The 21,478-nt window shown below is 39.9% G+C and overlaps 1 protein-coding gene across 1 annotated transcript in view; it reads right to left on the reverse strand.

Moving 5' to 3' along the window:
• FBN1 (fibrillin 1) overlaps window positions 1–21,478 on the reverse strand; it is a 272,564-nt gene that overhangs the window by 141,568 nt on the left and 109,518 nt on the right. Inside the window, exons 7-8 of the mRNA XM_055436892.2 lie at window positions 4,913–5,110; window positions 1,391–1,516 (exon numbers count right to left, since the gene is read on the reverse strand). Of these exons, the coding sequence (XP_055292867.1) occupies window positions 1,391–1,516; window positions 4,913–5,110 (324 nt within the window). The remainder of the gene's footprint in view (window positions 1–1,390; window positions 1,517–4,912; window positions 5,111–21,478) is intronic.

Genomic DNA, 21,478 nt, shown 5'->3' on the forward strand with positions numbered 1-21,478 from the left:
ATGACTTAGTCAGGGCACTTAACACACCCAAGACAATTTCTTAATTTATAATGTAAAAGGGTAAAGCCAGGTAAATTCTTTGCCCTTTCAGTATCAACATTCTCTACTTCCAACTTAATCCACAATATAACTTCTAAAATACATTAGCCTATGGAGTCAACTTTATTGGCTTGAAACAATGTTTTTAAGAAGCCCTACTTCCTTAGAAAGAACCTAAGTATTTTCACAGCTACCTCACCTGTTTATATCATGTTCAAGAACATATCATTACAAATTATAGGATGATTAATAACTTAAAAACAAGTCTAACCCATAAAGATAATTTTATCACAGATTTTTCAGTTTCAGGGCAAGTAGATATTAAACTTCTTAAATGTAATTCATATTTAAAGCTGCCTTTTGCACATATGATATACCCTGGCCATCAACAAGGAAAGATTAATGATCCAATTCCTGACAAATGACTTAGTATGTTTTCCTCATTGCTAGGTTTTAGGAGTATAGATACAACAGCAACTGCTTTCAACAAAAGTGCTTGCCTCATAATGAAACCTTCTCTCACCCCAAAGACAGTGAGTGGAGAATGAAGGAAAAGGACTTCTGTGCTCAGCCTGATGAGAGATGTTGCCTTGAGAATGCTATTACACTGTCAAACATTACATACATACAATACATGAACTCACTAAAGAAAAGAATTCAACGCTGCCTACTTATTTCCTGGATGTTTCCCTCTCATGAAAAAAAAACATATTTATTACACTTGGAAGGCAGGCCTCATTTTGGCAAAGAGCAGAAATGGTGAATATGAACACATTCTCCATACACACATTTTTAAAAGTTCAGTCTATAAATTCAAATATATAAATTTACCTCGTTATTTTTCTGTTTGATTAACATTAAAAGGTTTCCATTTGATAGGAAGAAAAGAAAATCCTAAACTTGTACCAGGAGCATAAATAGATGAGTTAGTAGATTTCTCCACAGAGGGGAAAAAAAATCAAACATACATTTTAACTAGAAAAACAACAGAAGATATGTCATTCTGAATGATATGTAATGATCAAATTCAAACTCATGTCTCTAGAACTATGTAAAAACACATGTCTTGAACATTTTAACCCAGATATTGGTTCAAGAACATTTCATGTTTTAATATTGAATTTGATTCAGATGGATCTCTTACTTTACGTCTATAAAAATGGAAAAAGCTGCAGGCTTTTTCTGGTTCAATAGCAGAAAGGCATATTATTCCTGGTAAGAATATTATATTTACACATTCACAGGAATAACCAAGACAGAAGGATTTAGGAACAATTTGAAAACAGCTTATCACTGATGTGGGTTTTGTCCGCCGCTCCACCTCTTAACTGCAAAGCACAATATTTCTTACCTTCACATTTTTGTGACACTTCATTAAATTTGTGTCCAGCAGGGCATTTGCACTCAAAAGACCCAACAGTATTAATGCAATTTCCTCCTTGACAGAGCCCAGGGATGGCCTGGCATTCGTCCACATCTGTCAGATTTTAGAAGTGAGACAGAGAGAAAGAAATTCATATCAAATTCACTGCAGAAGAAAATATGATAGTTTGTCCACAGTTATCACATTTATATCAATGCATTATCTGTCCATCACTGCAGCTGGAACATTATGAGAGAAACCATTTCTCCCAATTACCTTATGAGAAATGAATAATTTGAGTAACAACTTTGTCAGTAATGCTCTATTAGAAGTCACAAGTATTCTTTTATTTCCCCATCTTCCATCTTTCCTCACACACAGGAGCATGTTGGTACTAACTTTTGTGAGCTTTATTATGCACACGGCAGAGTACAAAGATACGATAATGAAAAGATTGACAGCGATAACTAGAGGTATTCGAGAAATCCTTAGAGTCAAAATGCAACACGTTTCTATAGTAACTCTGTCTTTAAGAGTTATATTGAGTGATTCAGTTCAAACAGAATTTACTTGAATGAGATCACTCAGACTACACGAGACAGCTCATGGTTTTATACAAATGAAATGGAAAATGTTCAGCGTAAATTCTGGAGAATTGTCTTGCACAATAAAAATTAAACAACCCAGGAAATTAAGCCAAGAAGAGAGAGCAGAGCAGCCACCAGAGGGAACCTTTTTAAAGGTAAGTCGGCTCCTGTCCCAGCTCCATGCTAAGTCCTGCAAGAGTCTAACTGACCCCTCGACTCTCTGACCTCATCTCCTAACCTTCTCCCTTTTCTCACTCCTCTTCATCCACACAGGCTTCCCTGCTGTTCTTCAAATACAGCAAAGTTGCCCCTGCCTGGACTCTCCTTCCTCCACAGAGCTGCACGGCTCACGCTGTCCCCGCCCCCCATCAGATCTCTGCTCGACTGCAGCAGGGGACCCTCTCCATGCCACCCGCCTTGCTCCCCATCACTCACCACTTTTCCTTACTCTTTCATGTTTTCCCATAGGACCAATCACCAGTTGATCTCATAAACATCTGTTTGCTGTGTTTTGATGTTTTCAATACAAGATTCTAGAGTGCAGTTTCTTTGTCTGTTTTGTTCACTGGAGAAGGAAATGGTAACCCACTCCAGTATTCTTGCCTGGAGAATCCCATGGACAGAGAAGCCTGGTAGGCTACAGTCCACGGGGTCGCAAAGAGTCGGACATGACTGAGCGACGGAATGGAACGGAAACCCTCAGCACTCAAGAAATAACTGTGGTCCTACATGGAACCCCAAATATTACTTTCCAGGAACAAAAGTTATCATTCCAGTTTCATTAGAAAGATGCTGGTAAATGTACATGTATATTCTCTCAATCTCTTCATCCATAACACACAAAACTCTGGTTTAATAAAAAACCCTAGGGAGGTGTCTAACTTTTCTTCCTCTGGGTATTTTCTTTGGAAACATGGAAGACTATTTACCTTTTAGTTTTACTCTTCATTGTGTGAAGTGAGAGAGCAATTGCCAATTGTAAAATCTCTAAGAATCTGTGTTTTTGAAACAAGTTGCCATGTTGGAAAAGGGTTGCTGCCTGAACAACAATTTATTTGGTATAAATTGTCATTTGCTGTTTTAAATGAAATGTCCTGGCCTCACAAATCAATGACAATATGTGAGTATAATTAGATTATGTTTTATAGCTGATCTCTATTTTGTCTTATATCAGAATTTTCCATTCTTGATATGCTGAATGTGTTCATTAAAATGTTATTTGACATTAAAATTGGACATGGAAGCAAAACTAGATAGTCTTGTCAATCACGATTTCCAGCCAAGAGGAAATACGTATGAGGACACCTCTCTGCTGGTCATATACTCCAAGATTGAAGATGGAATAAACTCTTCTCTGAGCCCACTGCCCACAGCCCCTCGCATCTAGACTAAGGACTAAAAACACTAGCAGGGAAACAGTGTCCCAAGCTGAAAACATTCTTTCAAGAAAAAATAAAAGCATGAAGAATTTCATTCTCAAAGTGGTACTATAAGTGCCATTTTGATTCCATGAGTTTTCATGAATTTTCTTATTAAAAAAACTCTTTTTTTTCCCTTGTATGTTGAATAGCAGAGTCAGAAAGGAACAGAAAGAAAACGGTAGAAAAGTCTGGATTGTACAAAATGAACATCAAAGCTATGGAGAAGCAGCATTTGCCTCCCTCTCTTTACTCTCTTCCCCCAGATTCTCTCAGCACCTCAGCCTCTGTCTACGGCTCATGGACAGGCAGCGGGGCCCTCACATCTGGCTTTCTGGTCACTGTTGGTGAGTTCAGGGGTATTAGCCATCTTCAGAACACCAAGGCCAATAATTTTTTTCAAAACTCCCTAAGACTTTCCAAGGATGAGAAAAATAAGAAGGCACCAGAGGAAAAGCAGAATGAAACTTACTCTTTGTTACATAAAACTGTACAATCTACCCTTCTGTGATTCTAGGGTTTCAGAGTGACTTCCTGCTACTCCTAACATTCAGAAGGATACATTCAAGGGGCCAGGATCGACAGTGTTCATGTGAAATAGAATTTATTGAAGTATAATTTAAAGGAGCGCCACAGAACTGTGTGATTAAGCTCAAGCTCTGTTTCACAGCACATTATCCTTAGAACTGACATACAGAACAAAACCAAACTAGAATCTATGTGCCTCTGAAAAGCATACCTTGAATTTTCTGAAAATACTGCAACTTTCTAAAAAAGCACTGAAGATGTCTAAAGGAAACAGATACAGGCTGGAAGTTTTCAGGCCCATCAGTTTAGTGGAGAGCTGCCTCTGTTCACTTCCTCCTATTTCCTGCCAGACATCCAGACAATAAAAGAATTTGTACAGCTGGAAGAACAGGAGTAAAAGCCAAAAACAGAGTAAGGGCTTCTATGGGAGGCAGGAGAAGAAGCGAGCGGGCGACATCTGGGGATATTTAAAACTGTGAAACAAATCCTAATTTATTTCTGACTTCTTTTATAAAAAAGAAAAAGCATAATGTAGCATGTAAAATGGAGAGAGGAACAATTTTTTTCAGGTCAGCTAAGTACAACCCATGAGACAGAGGAACTCCAACAATTTCAAACTAAGGGGGAAAAAAACAAAGAAAAACAAGCTACCTTGTTCACAAATTTTGTTTCATGTTTATACACAGCATTACTATAATGTACAACATTGCTGTAAACAGAATCATATCACTCCTGGGAAACACTTTGGGGGTCAGAGATGGGGGTAGGGGGACTGCTGGCAAGGAAAAAATCCAGAGGGGCCAGCTGCTCTCTCCTGAGCCACGCTCCTAATGCCTAAGTTGGAGATCATGCCGTCAGCGAAATCGTGAAGTTATGCCTCTGACACTGCTTTTCCATTCTCTCCAACTTCACTGGAGAATGGCTCTCCAGAGCAAATAAGATGGATCCATTAATAACTCCACTGGCCCGGGCTTTACCTTGACAAGCTCCTGTGCGGATATTTGGAATGAAGCCGCGGCGACAGGGGTGGGGCTGGGCAGGACACATCTCACAGGGGTGGCCCCAGGCGCGGCCGACCGTGGCACAGCAGAGCGTTTTCGTGCAGACAATCCCGCTGAGCTGTCCCTGGCACATCTGGTTGCTGATCACAGTAAAACATGGACCTGTCCTGTAATCTGAAAATAAAGAAGGAGAATTCCGTGAAGGTCTAGAAAAGCAGGAACTATCACACAGAAGAACAGCTACACCCATCTTGCCGGATTCCGAATTACGAAATGGTCTTCAGGAATAGAAAGAACCACACATCACCAACTTCCATGTGAAGCCTGGGGTACACCATTCCACTTCTGAACTGCATTTACCTCATCTACACAATGAGGATAAAAATATCAGCTTCTATCCACTTTGAAGATGCTGTTGTGAGGATCAGATGAGCTAATGGAAAATACTTTACAACTGGGACATGCTATCCAAAAATGACACAATAATGTTATTTACACATTCATTCACCTAAGAAAATGTATCAGCAACTATTACAAATCAGTTCCCATGCTTTATATAGATGCTTTGGTGATTAAAAGAGATCAAACCCCTGCCCTCATTAAGCTTACAGTCTATTATTATTTAGGTTGGCGAAAACAAAGAATTTCAAACTTGCAACAAGGCAAATCAGCACACCTTTTTCTCTGGAGTTTCTTGAAAAAAGGAAATAGTTATTTGTTTCTTTTGATTGGGTCCATCTTATTAAAATATAAAACAACAACAACAACAACAACAAGCAAACCAAAAAAAACCTCATTCAAAACAAAAATAACCACCAAAACAGCTCTGCAAAAGATAACGGATTATTTAAAAGAGAGGGCACTGATCTGAAATCACCATACCCCACAGGCAAAAGGATCATCTTAAAGTAAACAGGGATAAGCTGAGACCCCAGGAGAAGTTCCATTTTCAAGTATTCTTGGCCAATATAAAAATCTCCCCCCTTTTTTTTTTTTCCTAAAGGGAGAAAGTCAATCTGGATTCAGCAGCCAGCAAACAAGAAAGATTATGATATAGCGAGCACAGTGGACCAAAGCCAGGCCATTGCCAGCCTCCCTGTAGTGGGAATCTGGGCCATAATGGCCCTTTCTGTTATAGAGTGGTCTTGGCAGATAAGGGAGGCTGGGCTTTGGCAAGGTTCATGGGCTCCTATCCACAAGCCAACACAGCATGCTTCCTTATGTCATTTTCAGAAGTGCACAGATAGAGCATTTCCTATGAGTCCATGGGTGGACTAAGTGACCCCATTTAAGTTCCTTTTACCACTGAATTCTACAGGTTTATAAAAATCACTGGGTGTGACTGGGCTATATTTTCATCTTTCTGTTCTTTTTTCTTTCTCTAAGTAGTTCAGGGGACAGGAGATGCAATTCACTCAGGACAACTCTTTATCACAGTACCCACAAGAGTGAACAGGCTGGACCATGACAATATTTGGGCAATAGCTGACTCTTACCAGTTGGCGGACCTCCGTCCTGTGTATTTCTTCCTCCTTTCTCTCTGTGGCAATTGCGACCCCATCTGCTCCCCATCACTAAATGCTCTTCCTCACTCTCCCTTCTGTCTTGCTAGAATGGGTCACCTGTGGTCAATGGCACTGCCCTAATGCCTGTGCTGGAAGATGAACCTTCTGAGAAATTCCAAACACAAAGCTTCGTCCAGTCAAGTACAGCAAGAAAATCAGCCCCAATTATGGCAGCACTTCAGAGATAGGCAGAATGGTCCAAAAGTCAGTCCTTATCTCCGCTTCTCTGTTTCTCTACTCCAGCTTACCAAAGTGTGCTATGATGCAGATGCAAGGCAGTTTCATATCGTATGGTTTTAACAGTCACATATTAATTTTAATTCATATTATTAAAAAATACAAACACACCAGACTCATAATTTCATAGGTGGGTTTGCTATGATGAGAATGAATAAAAGAACTTTAAATATAAAGAAAAATATTAAGTCAACACTAGTAAGGAATATACAAACAGCCCAAAAGTTGTGTAATTGGTACACAAACAGCACTAGTGTTATCTCTTCAGGAAACTAACCTTAGACCTTTGCTGCTCCTGCCCATCTTTCCAGCCCTATTTCCTGGTTCTTCCTCAGTTTCAGTTCCGTTCAGTCGCTCAGTCGTGTCCTACTCTTTGCGACCCCATGAATCACAGCATGCCAGGCCTCCCTGTTCATCACCAACTCCCGGAGTTCACTCAGACTCATGTCCATCGAGTCAGTGATGCCATCTAGCCATCTCATTCTCTGTCGTCCCCGTCTCCTCCTACCCCCAATCCCTCCCAGCATCAGACTCTTTTCCAGTGAGTCAACTCGTCGCATAAGGTGGCCAAAGTATTGGAGTTTCAGCTTTAGCATCAGTCCTTCCAATGAACACCCATGATTGATCTCCTCCAGAATGGACTGGTTGGATCTCCTTGCAGTCCTGTTTCCACATTTTTTTTTACCTGATTAGTTTTTTATATTGTCAAATTCTAAGTATATTTTAATATCCTTCATAATATGCCAGATCGATTAAAAATCTACTATTGTCTTCCATAGACACTGTATTCAATCAAGAATACAAAAGTGCTTGGGCTGTTGAATAAAATCTCCGCCCTCATTTCATTCTGTCAATAAAGAAGTCACTCAGCACCATGGTGGTGTACAACCAAATTACTCCTAAACACAGTAGTGCCTGGACAAAGTCAAATACTTAAGCCATCATTCTTTCTTTGGCTCAGTTCTTTCAAATAGTACTTGTGGGTTAGTCTCTCAGTCATGTTAAATTCTTTGCATTTCCACAGACTGTAGTCCGCCAGCCTCCTCTGTCCGTAGCATTCTCCAGGCAAGAACAGTGGAGTGGGTAGCCATTCCCTTCTCCAGGGGATCTTCCTGACCCAGAGATTAAATCCGGGTTGCCTGCATTACAGGCAGATTCTTTACTGCCTGAGCCACCAGGGAAGCCCCAAATACTACTAACAGCATTTAATAAATACTTCTCTGATAGATGTTGTTTATTTTATATTATGATCTTTTATATATTTCTCTGATTCAAAAATAATTATTTCAGTTAATTAGAAAAAGGCAGTAACATATAAATAAGAAAATAAAAATCACATATAATGGCACCTAAAGAAACCTGATTTCTTATATTATCCTACATAATTTTATATGTATGCTTTATCTTTTTAATCACAAAATTGGAATTATATCCAACAGTCAAATTTGAATCCTGCTATTTTTTTTACTTAATATTGCCAAAATCATTTTCCCATGTAAATACTATTCCAATATATGACCTTAATTGCTGCATAATTTTCCATCAAGTTATAACAAAATTTATTCAATAATTTAATCTTATGCAACACACATAAAGACTTTTATGACTATATACATCTTACAATAGAGACTGAAAGATCACAGCAACATAATCTTTTACTTAAAAAATTAAATCTTCTATGTTAGGTAACAAAGAAAGAAATTTAGGTTTATTTCCTATTTTCTTTCTAACTTATTGAGACAAATGTAAATATTTTAATTCAACAGACTCACGTTGGTATGTCATTTTTCAATCTTTATAAAACATAATGGAACATGAATTTTAATTTATAGTTTTCAACACTGTTTGGGTTTGTTTTTCCTCTTTGTTTTGCCAAGATACTCTATGGAATTCTTACATATGAGGACTGCAAAGATTCGGTATATGCAAATATAGTGTTTTCTGAGCGACACCAGCAAAATCAAGGCACACTAGAAAATGCTAGGAAAATCTGAGTCAGTCCTATCTAAAACTGGTTCAAGACTTCAGACATGAATTCCTCACTGGAAGGTTTTCATCAAAAGAAAAATAACCCTTAAGACTTTTCCAGGGTCAATAATTTTCGCCCTCATTTCAATATGAAACACATGGAATAGAAACAATACTTGTTAATTCTGACAATATTCATTAGGCATCTCTGGAGCCCACAGGGATCCATCTTTATTAAATACACTAAATATTTGGCAAATAGTTGGAACATGTACAACAGAAATCTTTTGACTTGACACATTTCCTCACTAGATCCTTATCACTACAGTCAAAGAGAAAAACCAGCTCATTTGACAGTGCAGCTTAGCAAGTGGATGTAAGCGTACTTGAAGAGTCAAGTTTTCAACAAAAATGGCTGATTACAGAGGGAGAGGCATAATCTGGATGAAACAGAATTGGATCTGAAAATCTCTTGGAAGGTAAATGCTGTATTAACATGGTTTTCAAATGTCATTCTTATTTGGCAGCATGTGCCTTTTGTCCTGTGCTTCATTTAGATTGCCAAAGTTATGCTGTTTTTTGTCCAATACTCCAACCACAGAAAAAAATCTGCCCATACTCTCAATTCCTTACTAATAATCCAATTATTTACAATTATTCCCATAGCACTTTTGTGTTACTAGGCTAAATTTACATACTCTTTTTCAGACAGTCCCAGCTTTAGACAGGGAAAGTGCCTAATTCAATGCTTGGATAATATCTGACTCATTCCTGCAATGTAAATCATTATTCCTAGTGAAAATAAAATATAGCATTAAAAACATTTTGTGTTCACAGATTGCTCTACAATCACTTCCTTATAAGACCTCCATGAACTAGGGCAATGGGCCAAGCCTTTCTAAAATAAAAAATTCAATTTTAATTGTTTTTAACTGGCTTACTATAGTGTGGCTAGTTCATGGGAAATTCTGCATCTACATGTTCCCATTATGAGTGGTTAGGCTCAAGGATTGTTCCCCAGTCCCAACAGATTTGGCCTCAAGGCTTGGGATTGAACCAACGTACGTCTGCAGCCTCCCATCCTCAGCTCCTTCCCAGATCTACAGCTCAGAATGCTGTGACCTGTGGTATTATTTCACTTTCATTTGCAATCAGACTTCACCCTGAAGCAAATGCATCATTCATAGAAAAAGAATATTCTATGGTACAATGATTTCTTGTCACTCTTGCCCAGTCACTAAACCACAAACTGCAGGGAAGACACATGGATATAATTTTGGGCACCAGGCTCGAATTATTTTAAATACATCTTTTCATAAAAATTATAAACAAAACAATAAGATATCAATTTGTCCACAACACAGAGAGTCACAGCATGCTTCTTCCTTCCAGGTAGGTTGGCCTAGGACACGTTAAGCTCCTGATATATAGAATTTCAATACAGCCTTTTGAGGAAGGAGTTCAGAGAACTTTCAGTCTGAGCAAAATGAAGGCAAAGAAGTTCCATGATCATAATCAGTCTCATAATTGGTACTATTTCTTCTTACTCCAATCATTCTTAGCCTTAGGACCTAACCAAATCACCTGGGGATGTTTTGCAAAATACTGATGCTTTGGACTACAAGCAGATCCAACCAGTGGATCCTAAAGGAGATCAATCCTGGGTGTTCACTGGAAGGGCTGATGTTGAAGCTGAAACTCCAATACTGTGGCGACCTGATGCAAAGAGCTGACTCATTTGAAAAGACCCTGATGCTGGAAAAGATTGAGGGCAGAAGGAGAAGAGAAGGTTGGATGGCATCACCGACTCAATGGACATGAGTTTGGGTGAACTCCGGGAGTTAGTGATGGACAGAGAGGCCTGGTGTGCTATGGTTCATGGGGTCGCAAAGAGTTGGACACGACTGAGTGACTAAACTGAACTGAACTGATGTTTGAGCCTCAGCCCTGCCCTGCCATACACCTCCCTCATGGAAGATGATTCAGTAGACGTGGCATGGTGCCTGGGCATCCATAAGTGAGTTTGCAAAGTGCTTACAACACAGCTGACTGCTCACCTGAATGTCTAACCTTAGAAATGTGAGACAGGTCATAAACTGGAATCACTGCCATGCAACATAACTGTGTCTCTCAATCACGATGGGCATTCTAAACACAACAAAGTAGTATTCATTTCCATAGGGTTGACTGATTATGACACACTTTATTATATCCCTTAATAATTATATTGACTACAAGATCACTAAGCCAAACAACAAATCAAAATTTATGAGGGCTAACCACCAACTATTCCACTGTCCTAACAGTCTATGAATTCAAATTGCCAAGCTCTCTCTTTCCAGTGTGACAAAGCACATTTATACACATGACATCACTGCACTACCATAAACTCTCATTTCTAGCTTCCTTGTCCAATATGGGTGCTGGTAGTTGAGTAAAATTCCAGGGGGATTCTCCAGCCAGGATCCAAAGACATTGATCAAACGTCAGTAACACCAAAAGTTAACTTTTCATTTCCTCAAGAACTGCACTACTGTGGAACACTTTGAAATCTTTCCACAACCTATTGATATGATGAAATATGAAATACTAAACATTATCTAAGAAGTTGATGCCAAAAACAATCAAACCTTAAATCAAGCTTCCAGACCTACCTAGCTTCTAGTCAAGAGGATATACAAGGATAGAAGAACAAGATAAATAACCCCATGAAGAAGGAAACAGAAAACCAAGCATGCATGATTTTCAAAGACAACTGGCCTGAACTTTTCCAAAAGTAAATGACCCCTCATACACAAAAAAGAAGGTAGAGTTATTATTTTAGATTCAGTTCAGTTCAGTCGCTCAGTCGTGTCCAACTCTTTGCGACCCCATGAATCACAGCACGCCGGGCCTCCCTGTCCATCACCAACTCCCGGAGTTCACTCAAACTCATGTCCATCGAGTCAGTGATGCCATCCAGCCATCTCATTCTCTGTCGTCCCCTTCTCCTCCCGCCCTCAATCCTTCCCAGCATCAGACTCTCTTCCAGTGAGTCAACTCGTCGCATGAGGTGGCCAAAGTATTGGAGTTTCAGTTTTAGCATCAGTCCTTCCAATGAACACCCAGGATCGATCTCCTTTAGATTAAAAGATACTAATAACCAAAACTTTACTGGATACTGTTTCAAAAAGAGACAACTGGAGAAATTTTATATGAGCTGGACACTAGAAGATATTGTGGAAAAGTTCTCTTAGATGTGATCATGGGATTGTGGTTATATATGAGATGGCCTTATTTTTTAGAGGTGAAGTGCTATTACATATGCAATTTAATTTTCAAATGATTTAGCAAAACAGACCACAAATGTATTGTTGTTGTTCTTCAGTTGCTCAGTTGTGTCCGATTCTTTGTGACCCTATGGATTGCAATACACCACGCTTTCCTGTCCTTCACTATTTCCTGGAGTTTGCTCAAATTCATGTCCAATGAGTCAGTGATGCCATCCAACCATCTCATTCCCTGTCGCCCCTTTCCCCTCCTGCCCTCAATCCTTCCAAGCATCAGGGTCTTTTCCAATGAGTCAGACATAATATATAATTATACATAGATAATAATACATACATTTTAATATGCATTATAAATCATACTGATACCATATATCATATAATTAAATAATTTACATTAAATATATACAAATTAAATATACATAAAACTATATATGGGCTTCTCTAGTGGCCCAGACAGTAAGGAATCCATCTGCAATGCAGGAGATCCGGGTTCAATCCCTGGCTGTCCAGGGGGAGAAGGACAAGCCTTCATGGTGCATTAAAAAGCAGAGACACCACTCTACTGACAAAGGTCCACACAGTCAAAGCTATGGTTTTTCCAGTAGTCATGTATGGTATGAGAGTTGGACCATAAAGAAGGCTGAGAGCTGAAGAATTGATGCATTTGAACAGTGGTGCTGAAAAGACTCTTGAGAGTCCCTTGAATAGCAAGGAGTTATCAAAACAGTCAATCCTAAAGGAAATCAACCCTGAATATTCACTGGAAGGACTGACACTTAAGCTCCAATACTTTGGCCATCTGATGCGAAGAGCTGACACACTGGAAAAGACCCTGATGCTGGGAAAGACTGAGGGCAGGAGGAGAAGGGGATGACAGAGGAAGAGATGGTTGGATGACATCACTGACTCAATGGACACGAGTTTGAGCAAACTCTGGGAGATAGAAGAATAGGGAAGTCTGGTGTGCTGCAGTCCATGGGGTTGGAAAAAGTTGGAAATGACTTAGCACTGAACAATAACAACAACAAAATTATATATAATATGGAACATACAGACATACATATATATACACATATAATATATAATACATATATTAATATATATTATGTACTTCCCTGGTGGCTCAGATGGTAAAGCATCTGCCTACAATGAGGGAGACCCAGGTTCAATTCCTGGGTCAGGAAGATCTCCTGGAGAAGGAAATGGCAACCCACTCCAGTACTCTTGCCTGGAAAATTCCATGGATGGAGGAGCCTGGTAGGCTCCAGTCCATGGGGTCGCAAAGAGTCAGACACAACTAAGCAACTGCACTCACTCACAGATATATATATTGTATATACACACACATGTATACTGATGCTGGGAAAGATTGAAGGCAGGAGGAGAAGGGGACAACAGAGGATGAGACAGTTGGATGGTATCACCGGCTCGATGGACGTGAATTTGAGCAAGTTCTGGGAGCTGGTGATGGAAGCCTGGGAAGCCTGGCAAGCTGTAGTCCATGGAATCACAAACAGTTGGACATGACTGAGCAATTGAACTGAACTGATATACATAGAGAATACATGTATAGAAGTGCGAAAATGTTAACAAATATTTAGTGTAGGTAGAAGGCATGTGGGTATCCTTATATTATTATTTACTTTAATGGAGGTTTGAAATACTTGGTAATAAAAATTCTTAGGGAGGGGTGGAAATCCTTTCAGAGCTAATTTCCCTATGCAGTAGTGCCTTTCCTATTTCATTCAAGCTGTTTTTTTTTTAAATGACCCAATACATTTTTAATCTACTTTCTAATCCTACATTTCTATAAAATACTACATGCAAGATTGCCTATGAAACATGGTCTACACAATGTTATTTAAAGAATATGACCTTTTGGCAAATTTTACTAAACTACGCCGAAGAATTGATGCTTTTGAACTGTGGTGCTGGAGAAGACTCTTGAGAGTCCCTTGGACTGCAAGGAGATCCAACCAGTCCATTCTGGAGGAGATCAATCCTGGGTGTTCTTTGGAAGGACTGATGCTAAAGCTGAAACTCCAATACTTTGGCCACCTCATGCGATGAGTTGACTCCCTGGAAAAGACTCTGATGCTGGGAGGGATTGGGGGTGGGAGGAGACAGGGACGACAGAGAATGAGATGGCTGGATGGCATCACCGACTCTTTGGACATGAGTTTGAGTGAACTCCGGGAGTTGGTGATGGACAGGGAGGCCTGGCGTGTTGTGATTCATGGGGTTGCAAAGAGTCGGACATGACTGAGTGACTGAACTGAACTGAACTGACTGACACTACAGAAAATGTTTACTTTCGGAAACTGTTTCTGCTAGTGTTCAGCAGCTTAGTCATGTCTGACTCTTTACGACCTCATGGACTATAGCCCATCAGGCTCCTCTGTCCATGGAATCTTATAGGCAAGAATGCTAGAGTGGGTTGCCATTTCCTATTCCATAGGATCTTCCCAATCCAGGGATCAAACCCACATCTTGGAGTGCATTGACATTTCCTACTGCAGGTGATCCCAGGGGATCTTCCCAACCCAGGGATCAAACTCGAGTCTCTTGTGCCTTGTGCATTAGCACATTGATTCTTGACTACTGTGTCACCTGGGAAGCCCCAACTGTCTCTGAGATACAGCTTCATATTAACTAATTTTTAAAAAACCATTTTAGAAACAAAGCATAGGAATAAGAAAAATATTCTGTGTGAATATTTTCTGTGACTTTCAAGTTCTTTCATCTGTAAGTTAAAAGTGCTGACATAAAAATTTTAAACAAATATCATTCAAAACTGTAATAGCAAGGTGATATGCTGTACAGCATTTAATCTAACACGCAGACTAAGCAATTCAAAATCCAGGCCATAGTTCTGTGGACCCAATTTTGTGTGTCAGCAATTTGACTACAGAAAATTATTACCACATTTTACTCTACTCCATGATGAAGAAAACAGTAAGCAATCTTGTTCAGGGAAGAGCTCTCATTTCCAAATAATCACTTACCTGACATTATTCATTCCCTCACTGCATGTCCTACAAGTCTGTACTGATTTCCATTTCCCCCCAAAGTTATCTCTAAACTATTTTATTAGAAAAAAATAAAAATGGTTGGGGTGGTGGCTAAAAGTCAAATTTTGGTTTGGGTGATATATTTACCATCAAGATGATCAAATCACAGAGTGTCTTCAGTTTTAATGGTCTGCAAATTCAACTTGAAAGAACCAGCTGGCTCTCATATTATTCACTGTTAAAATGGCTTGTATGAGTGCCACATTAAACCAAACTGCAGTTTCACCACAGAGCATCAGCTATTGAACAGCAAGACAAAAACAATAGTATTATGTAACAATATGATTTATTTGTTCTTTTGTATTTTCTTCAAAGCTGGGAAGTAGAAAACATTCTCTACCATCCAAAAGCAGGATTAACGACCTAAGAGTAAAGGGCCTGATGATCAATGCTATTCAATACAAAAATTTCCAGGACCAACGTATTCTTAGATCAACTCTTATATCTCAAAAGTGCCCTGTAATACTGCTGAAGTGCCAAATATAAGTTCTATGAAAAGCAAATTAAATTTCCAAAAGAGTCCAATGGAATATTTTATCATTAAAATTTGAAAATCATTACTACTTTTTGGAATATTATTACTATAAATGAGATTATCACATTTGGAGGGTAAAATCCTATGTTATTAAAGGGGTAATAAAAACAAATTGATTACAAATATTCCACTACAAGTTCCATTTACATAAGGTACCTAAAATAGTCAAATTCACAGAGAGAAAGTGGAATAGTGGTTGCCAGAGGCTGGAGGAGGTAAGAATGGGGAATTGTTGCTTAATGGGTATAGCATTTCACTTTGGGAAGATGAAAAAGTTCAAGAGATGGATGGAGGTGATGGCTACACAGAATGTGAATGTACTTAATGTCACCGACCCAAACACATAAAAATGGCTGAAACAGCAAACTTTATGTATTTTACTACTATTAAAAAAATCCCACTGTATAAAATAAAATAATATAAAATAATAAATACTTAATAAATATAAATATAAAATAATCAGATATTCTGACTTCAATGATCAGGTTCAATGAGTAAACTTGACAACTATAAAATGTAGTCAGGATTCCTTTATTTATTCAACAAATATTAATTGTGCTGTTTCAGTGGGCAGTGTGGGATAAAGTCCTTAACCACATGTAGTTTACAACTTGGTTGGGGGAGGTAATCAATAAATATAGGTAAATACATTAAAAGGAATGACAGATATGAGGTTGTGATTTAGTCTACAAATGAAATAAATGTGCTGGTGTGATTAAAAAAGAAAAGTAGTTGGGGACACTTGCCTTGATAAGAGTTATCATGAAAGACTTCTTGGAGGAGGTGACATTCAAACTGAGGCCTAAAAGCTGACAGCAGGCCAGCTGTGAAAATGATTGTAACAGCTTCCCAGGTTTAAAAGAGCTGGGAGATAGCCTGGCTTCTCTAGTAACAAAAGAAGGCCACACTGACCAGAGCTGAGAGAGGAAGCGGAAGAGGGCACATAATGAGGGTGGAACATTAGGCAGGGACTGAATTACACAGCATATTCCAGGCCAAGATGAAAAGCTTGGGTTTGGCTTTAGATTCAAAAGGAAGCCACTGAAAACACAACGTGTTATTTTCAAAGAGTTCTGCTTAGAAGGTTCAAGAGTGGAAATGAGGTAAAACATGGTGGTGACTAAAGAAGGTGATGATGTAGAAAGGTCAGAAGTTGGCAGGTTGGGGGGGATGGCAGGTGTTAGGACCAACAGAATGTAAAGATGGACTGGGTGTGAAGGGCAAGGGAAACTGAAAGGACAAGGATGTCTCCTGGGTTTCTGACTTCAGTCACTTACTGAAGTGGAGAATCTGATGGAAGACTAGGCTCTAACTACCAATAACAAATATAAAGGTTCTTTACACTTTCACAGGGCTTCCCAGGTGGCAGAGTAGTGAAGAATTCTCCTGCCAATGCGGGAAATGTGAGTTTGATCCCCGGGTCAGAAGATCCCCTGAAGAAGGAAACAGCAACCCACTCCAGTGTTCTTGCCTGGGATATCCCATGGACAGAGGAGCCCAGCGGACTACAGTCCATGCGGTCGCAAAAGAGTCAGACACAACTTAGCGACTAAAACAACAACAACACTTTCACAATCAAGTTCCCAGTGGAGGACAGGTGATTTGAATTGATGAGGCTGGCCCTGCATAAAACTGTATTCTCTGTCAGTCTTGATACTATTAAAACAAAACCTATGCATAACGAAATGATACCTTGTGCTATGTATTTAGGTTTTTTCACGAAATGTCTCTTCCTTTCCTTCCTCTGTGAGCAAGCCTTTCATCGTATCACATTCATATATTTATATATAAATTTTATGGTTGGAATTCTTACTTCAGATACATTTGGCCAAGTCTCCCAGAAACCTTAGTGTTAAGTGCACACAGCTCAGACCAATGATATGTGACGGAATCCTGGCGTGGTGGGTGGGATTTCCTCCAGGGGAACTTCACTGCTGCTTCTATGAAATGACAGGGCAAGGGAATCCAAGACCACTAGCATTCTAGCTGCCAGCTCTAAGTTCATTCTACAGGAAACAGATACATACCGCATTCCAGTGATATTATCAATTCTCAGAGATCTGGGGAAAAACTTAAAGCAAGGACAAAAGTTCAGCTATTTAACCACAACTGAGAAGTGCCTCATATAAATATGGGATTTCTGTAATATCAAGACAGATAAACGACAGTGAGATAGTTTCGATATGCTTGTTGGGAAGTGTTATTTCTAGAATTGGCTTCCTACCAAATATTCAATTGCTTATGGGTATGTGATACATACCCATGCTTCTATCTCTCTCTCATCTCTCTCTCACACACACATACACACGATACACACAATTGAACTACATTAATGTACTCTCAAGGTGACCCTCCTAGTCTCAGAATTTTTCTTTGGAAGAAAATGTCTGATGAATGAAAAATTCCTGAGACTGTTTCCAGCACGGGGTCTGGCGCTGAACTCAACTGAAGACAGACAAGTTGGAAGAAAGAACAAGCGTTACTCAGAACACGTGAGTGAACTGTGTAGAAGGCACGCACCAAAGCTGAGGGGACGAGTGAGGCCACAGAAGCAAAACCCAATCACTAGGTTTAATCAGTCAACAAAAGAAGATTCCTGACAAAAATTTGTGCCTGACTGGTATCAAAATATGGCAAAGACCGAAGACTTAAAAGCACTTAGAACCTCCGAACTGAGTTTTGGCGGTTATTTTACAGTCATCCATTTTCAAGATCTACTCCATGGACTGAAAATGTATCACTAACTGGACAACCATGGTGGCCTCTTGGCAACTTTACTGGTAACACATCGGTTTTGATGATCTGGGACATTTATATGCTTGCACGTGATCACTGTTTTATAGCACAGGATAGCAATTCCACAAATACGCACCAAGCTCTTTGGAAATAATAATTATGTCCCAGTCATCCCAGGTTAATGATCTGAAGAGCAAAATATTAATACTATACAATACAGGCAGATAGGAAAAGCCAGGTATAGCTAAGTTTTGCCTAGTGCAGCCAGTGGGAGAATGCTGTATGGTTCAGAAATTTCTACTCTATGGAACTGGTAAAAATATCTAAAGTTGTGCCCGAGACTATGAAGTCTACAACTATTAAATTGTGTCCTGTCTGAACACTAAAGAGGCACTGTGTTACCCTGTTCTTTCTTACCACTTACTAAAGATTTACATCAGCTTGGCCAGACGTTGGGGTTTCATCTAAAGCAGCTAGTTAGATACGTGTGGAAAGTGCATATGGTTAGAAAATAATAAGAGACAGCATTAAAAGTGGTTTAACATGCCCCAAGAGGCAAGCCGAACACCACAATTTTCTCCAACTGTGGAAGAAAAAACAACGTGAGCCAGATTTTGGCTCTCTGAATGTATGAACAGGTCTATATTGTATTCCCTTGGATATTTACGAAGCATGTTAACAATAATTAAAATAGAATTTCCAAACCTTTAAGGGTAAAAGTTAGGAATATAATATCCACAACCTTGGAGAGTGTTATAATTCAATCTCTGTCGTATTCACCATCCTGGATTTAACCACTGATATTCAAAATTCACAACTCCTGCACAGAGCAAGCACTCTCAAGCTCTATGCCTATGCAAATACCTTCTATTCAAATGCATGTTCCATTCCCGACATAAGTTTTACAGCTAAAAGGTAGTGCTGATGGGCTACCGGCATTCAAATTTCCCTAGTCTGGGGTTCTTAACTTGAAGATCACATTTGGGTCTCAGGAGATGCAAAGGTGCCCTGAAATTGTATGTAAATTTCCTGTAGCAGCATGGTAGATCTGGAGACAGGGTAGAGTGGACCTTGTATCTGAGTGCTAGGTCTGAGCTGGCCAATCATATGTTCTCCTCCAGAAATTTGGAAATGGGATTGGAGAGAACTGATCTTAATCTTTATTAATCTTAATCTTCCCATGTGGCTGGAACCTCAGATGTTGTTACTTGGGAGCTGAGGGCTAGAATGTACTGAAAGTAGCACAGAGCAGGCTATTTGCCTGGAGTAGGGACTAGGTCTGCAGGAAGGAGCAGACAGAGACCACAAGGCACCAGGAAAAGATGGGAGAGCATTTGGTCCCTGGCCCCAGCCCTCAAGAAAGCCTGCTGCACCACTGCCCTTGAGTTCCTGGGGCAGCCAGGATTCCTCATGACAAACCTCCCCTTCTGCACCGTAAGCTAGTTTTGTTACTTGAAACCAGCCAAGTTCATCCAATACACTGTGCCGATCCGTGCCTTTTTCATCAGGTTCTTAAAGGTATCCCTTCCTCGAAAAAGGCAATAAGCCTCTGTACTATTTCATAAAAAGTCATTCATAAGACTGTGGCACTACTTTGATAAATTAGTTCAGATTTCTCTGAGTTTTATGGAATACATAACTTTACACTCTCTAAAAATATATATATATATAACCCTTCCTAACACAAGCTCACACCAAAACCATTTCAGCAAGCTTTATTCTCAGCTCAATTGTAACTCAAGTGGGTGCCACATAGAAAAAGATAAATTTTCAAGAAAATTATCACAGACATACATAAATTGGTAGCTAACTCCTAGCTAGCTAGCTAGCTAAGTCACTTCAGTCATGTCCGGCTCTTTACAACCCCATGGACTATAGCCCACCAGGCTCCTCTGTCCATGGGATTCTCTAGGCAAGTACACTGGAGAGGGTTGCCATGCCCTCCTCCGGGGGATCTTCCCAATGCACGGATCGAACCTGCATCTCTTAAGTTTCCTGCATTGGCAGGTGGGTTCTTTACCACTAGCGCCACCTGGGAAGCCCAAGCTAATTCCTAGTAACACACAAAGTTCTAGCTGATTATCCCCAAACAGCAGCAAGCATCTGTTGATGATTTTATCTCACCTGTTTAGGGAGAATATATCCTGGGGGTAGAACTGAAAGATGGTAAGCCTTGAAAGTCAGGACACCTGCTTTCCAGTATCAGCTCAGCAACTAATGTGCTATGGATCCTGAGTCAGACACTCTAACTGTCTGATGGACTTCAAGCGGCTGAATCATGGGCCGTTCAGATACCCTGGTGGCCTTTCAGCTGGCCTGAGTCAGGACAGCAGCATCCAGGTTAGGGAGGGGAGGTCACTTCCATCACCCAAGAAGAGCAGAGTGTTGAGGAGAAAGATAGATCTGACAGGAGCTCATTTATCCACCAGACCTGCTCCTCACTTTTTTTGTCATCTTTGAACGGTGTTATCGTAGCCCAGATCACCCAGTCCACAAACCTGGATGAGGGTGTCACGGAAGCCCTCATACCCCATGCTCAATCACCCCCACAAACCCTGTAGAACTTACCACCCCCAAAGCTGCTGAATTCTCTCCTCCTCTGTAACCTGTCATCACCTTGCTGAAGATCCCCTTCTCCTCTAACCCACAAGAGGAAACTGAATTGAAGTTGGAACCTAAGGTGCTTTGCAAAACAGTCTCTACCCAGCTTTGTCCCTTGCCACTCCCCAATGTGCAGTCCCTGTCTATTGACACTGAATGTTCCTCAACTCATGGCGCTGTTTCCAATCCATATGTCTTTGCAAATGCTGTTCCCTCTGCGCTGAATGCCCTTCCTCCCCTATTTTTCCAGTTAACGGCTCTTCTGGAAATCTTCCCTGATCACCTTCCTCTTCCTCCCTCTGTGGTACTAATTAAACTTCATAGCAATCACTACCTTATATAACTGTCTCTTATCAGACTGTGAAGCTTAAGGATAAATATTTCATCTCATTAAACTTTGTATCCCCAGGGCCTAGAATAGTCTCTGCGTCCATAACAAGCATTCAAGTACTTCTAAATGGATGAATATGGAAAATTCCTTATCTTTTGAGTTAGTCAAAATCATAATCACCTACACTATTCAATCCCTTTGCCCAACCTGTAATTAATTACATAATTCC

The sequence above is a fragment of the Moschus berezovskii genome, chromosome 9, assembly GCF_049115385.1.
Source record: "Moschus berezovskii isolate FMDL1 chromosome 9, NW_MosBer_1.0, whole genome shotgun sequence".
NCBI classification, from domain to species: Eukaryota; Metazoa; Chordata; class Mammalia; order Artiodactyla; family Moschidae; genus Moschus; species Moschus berezovskii.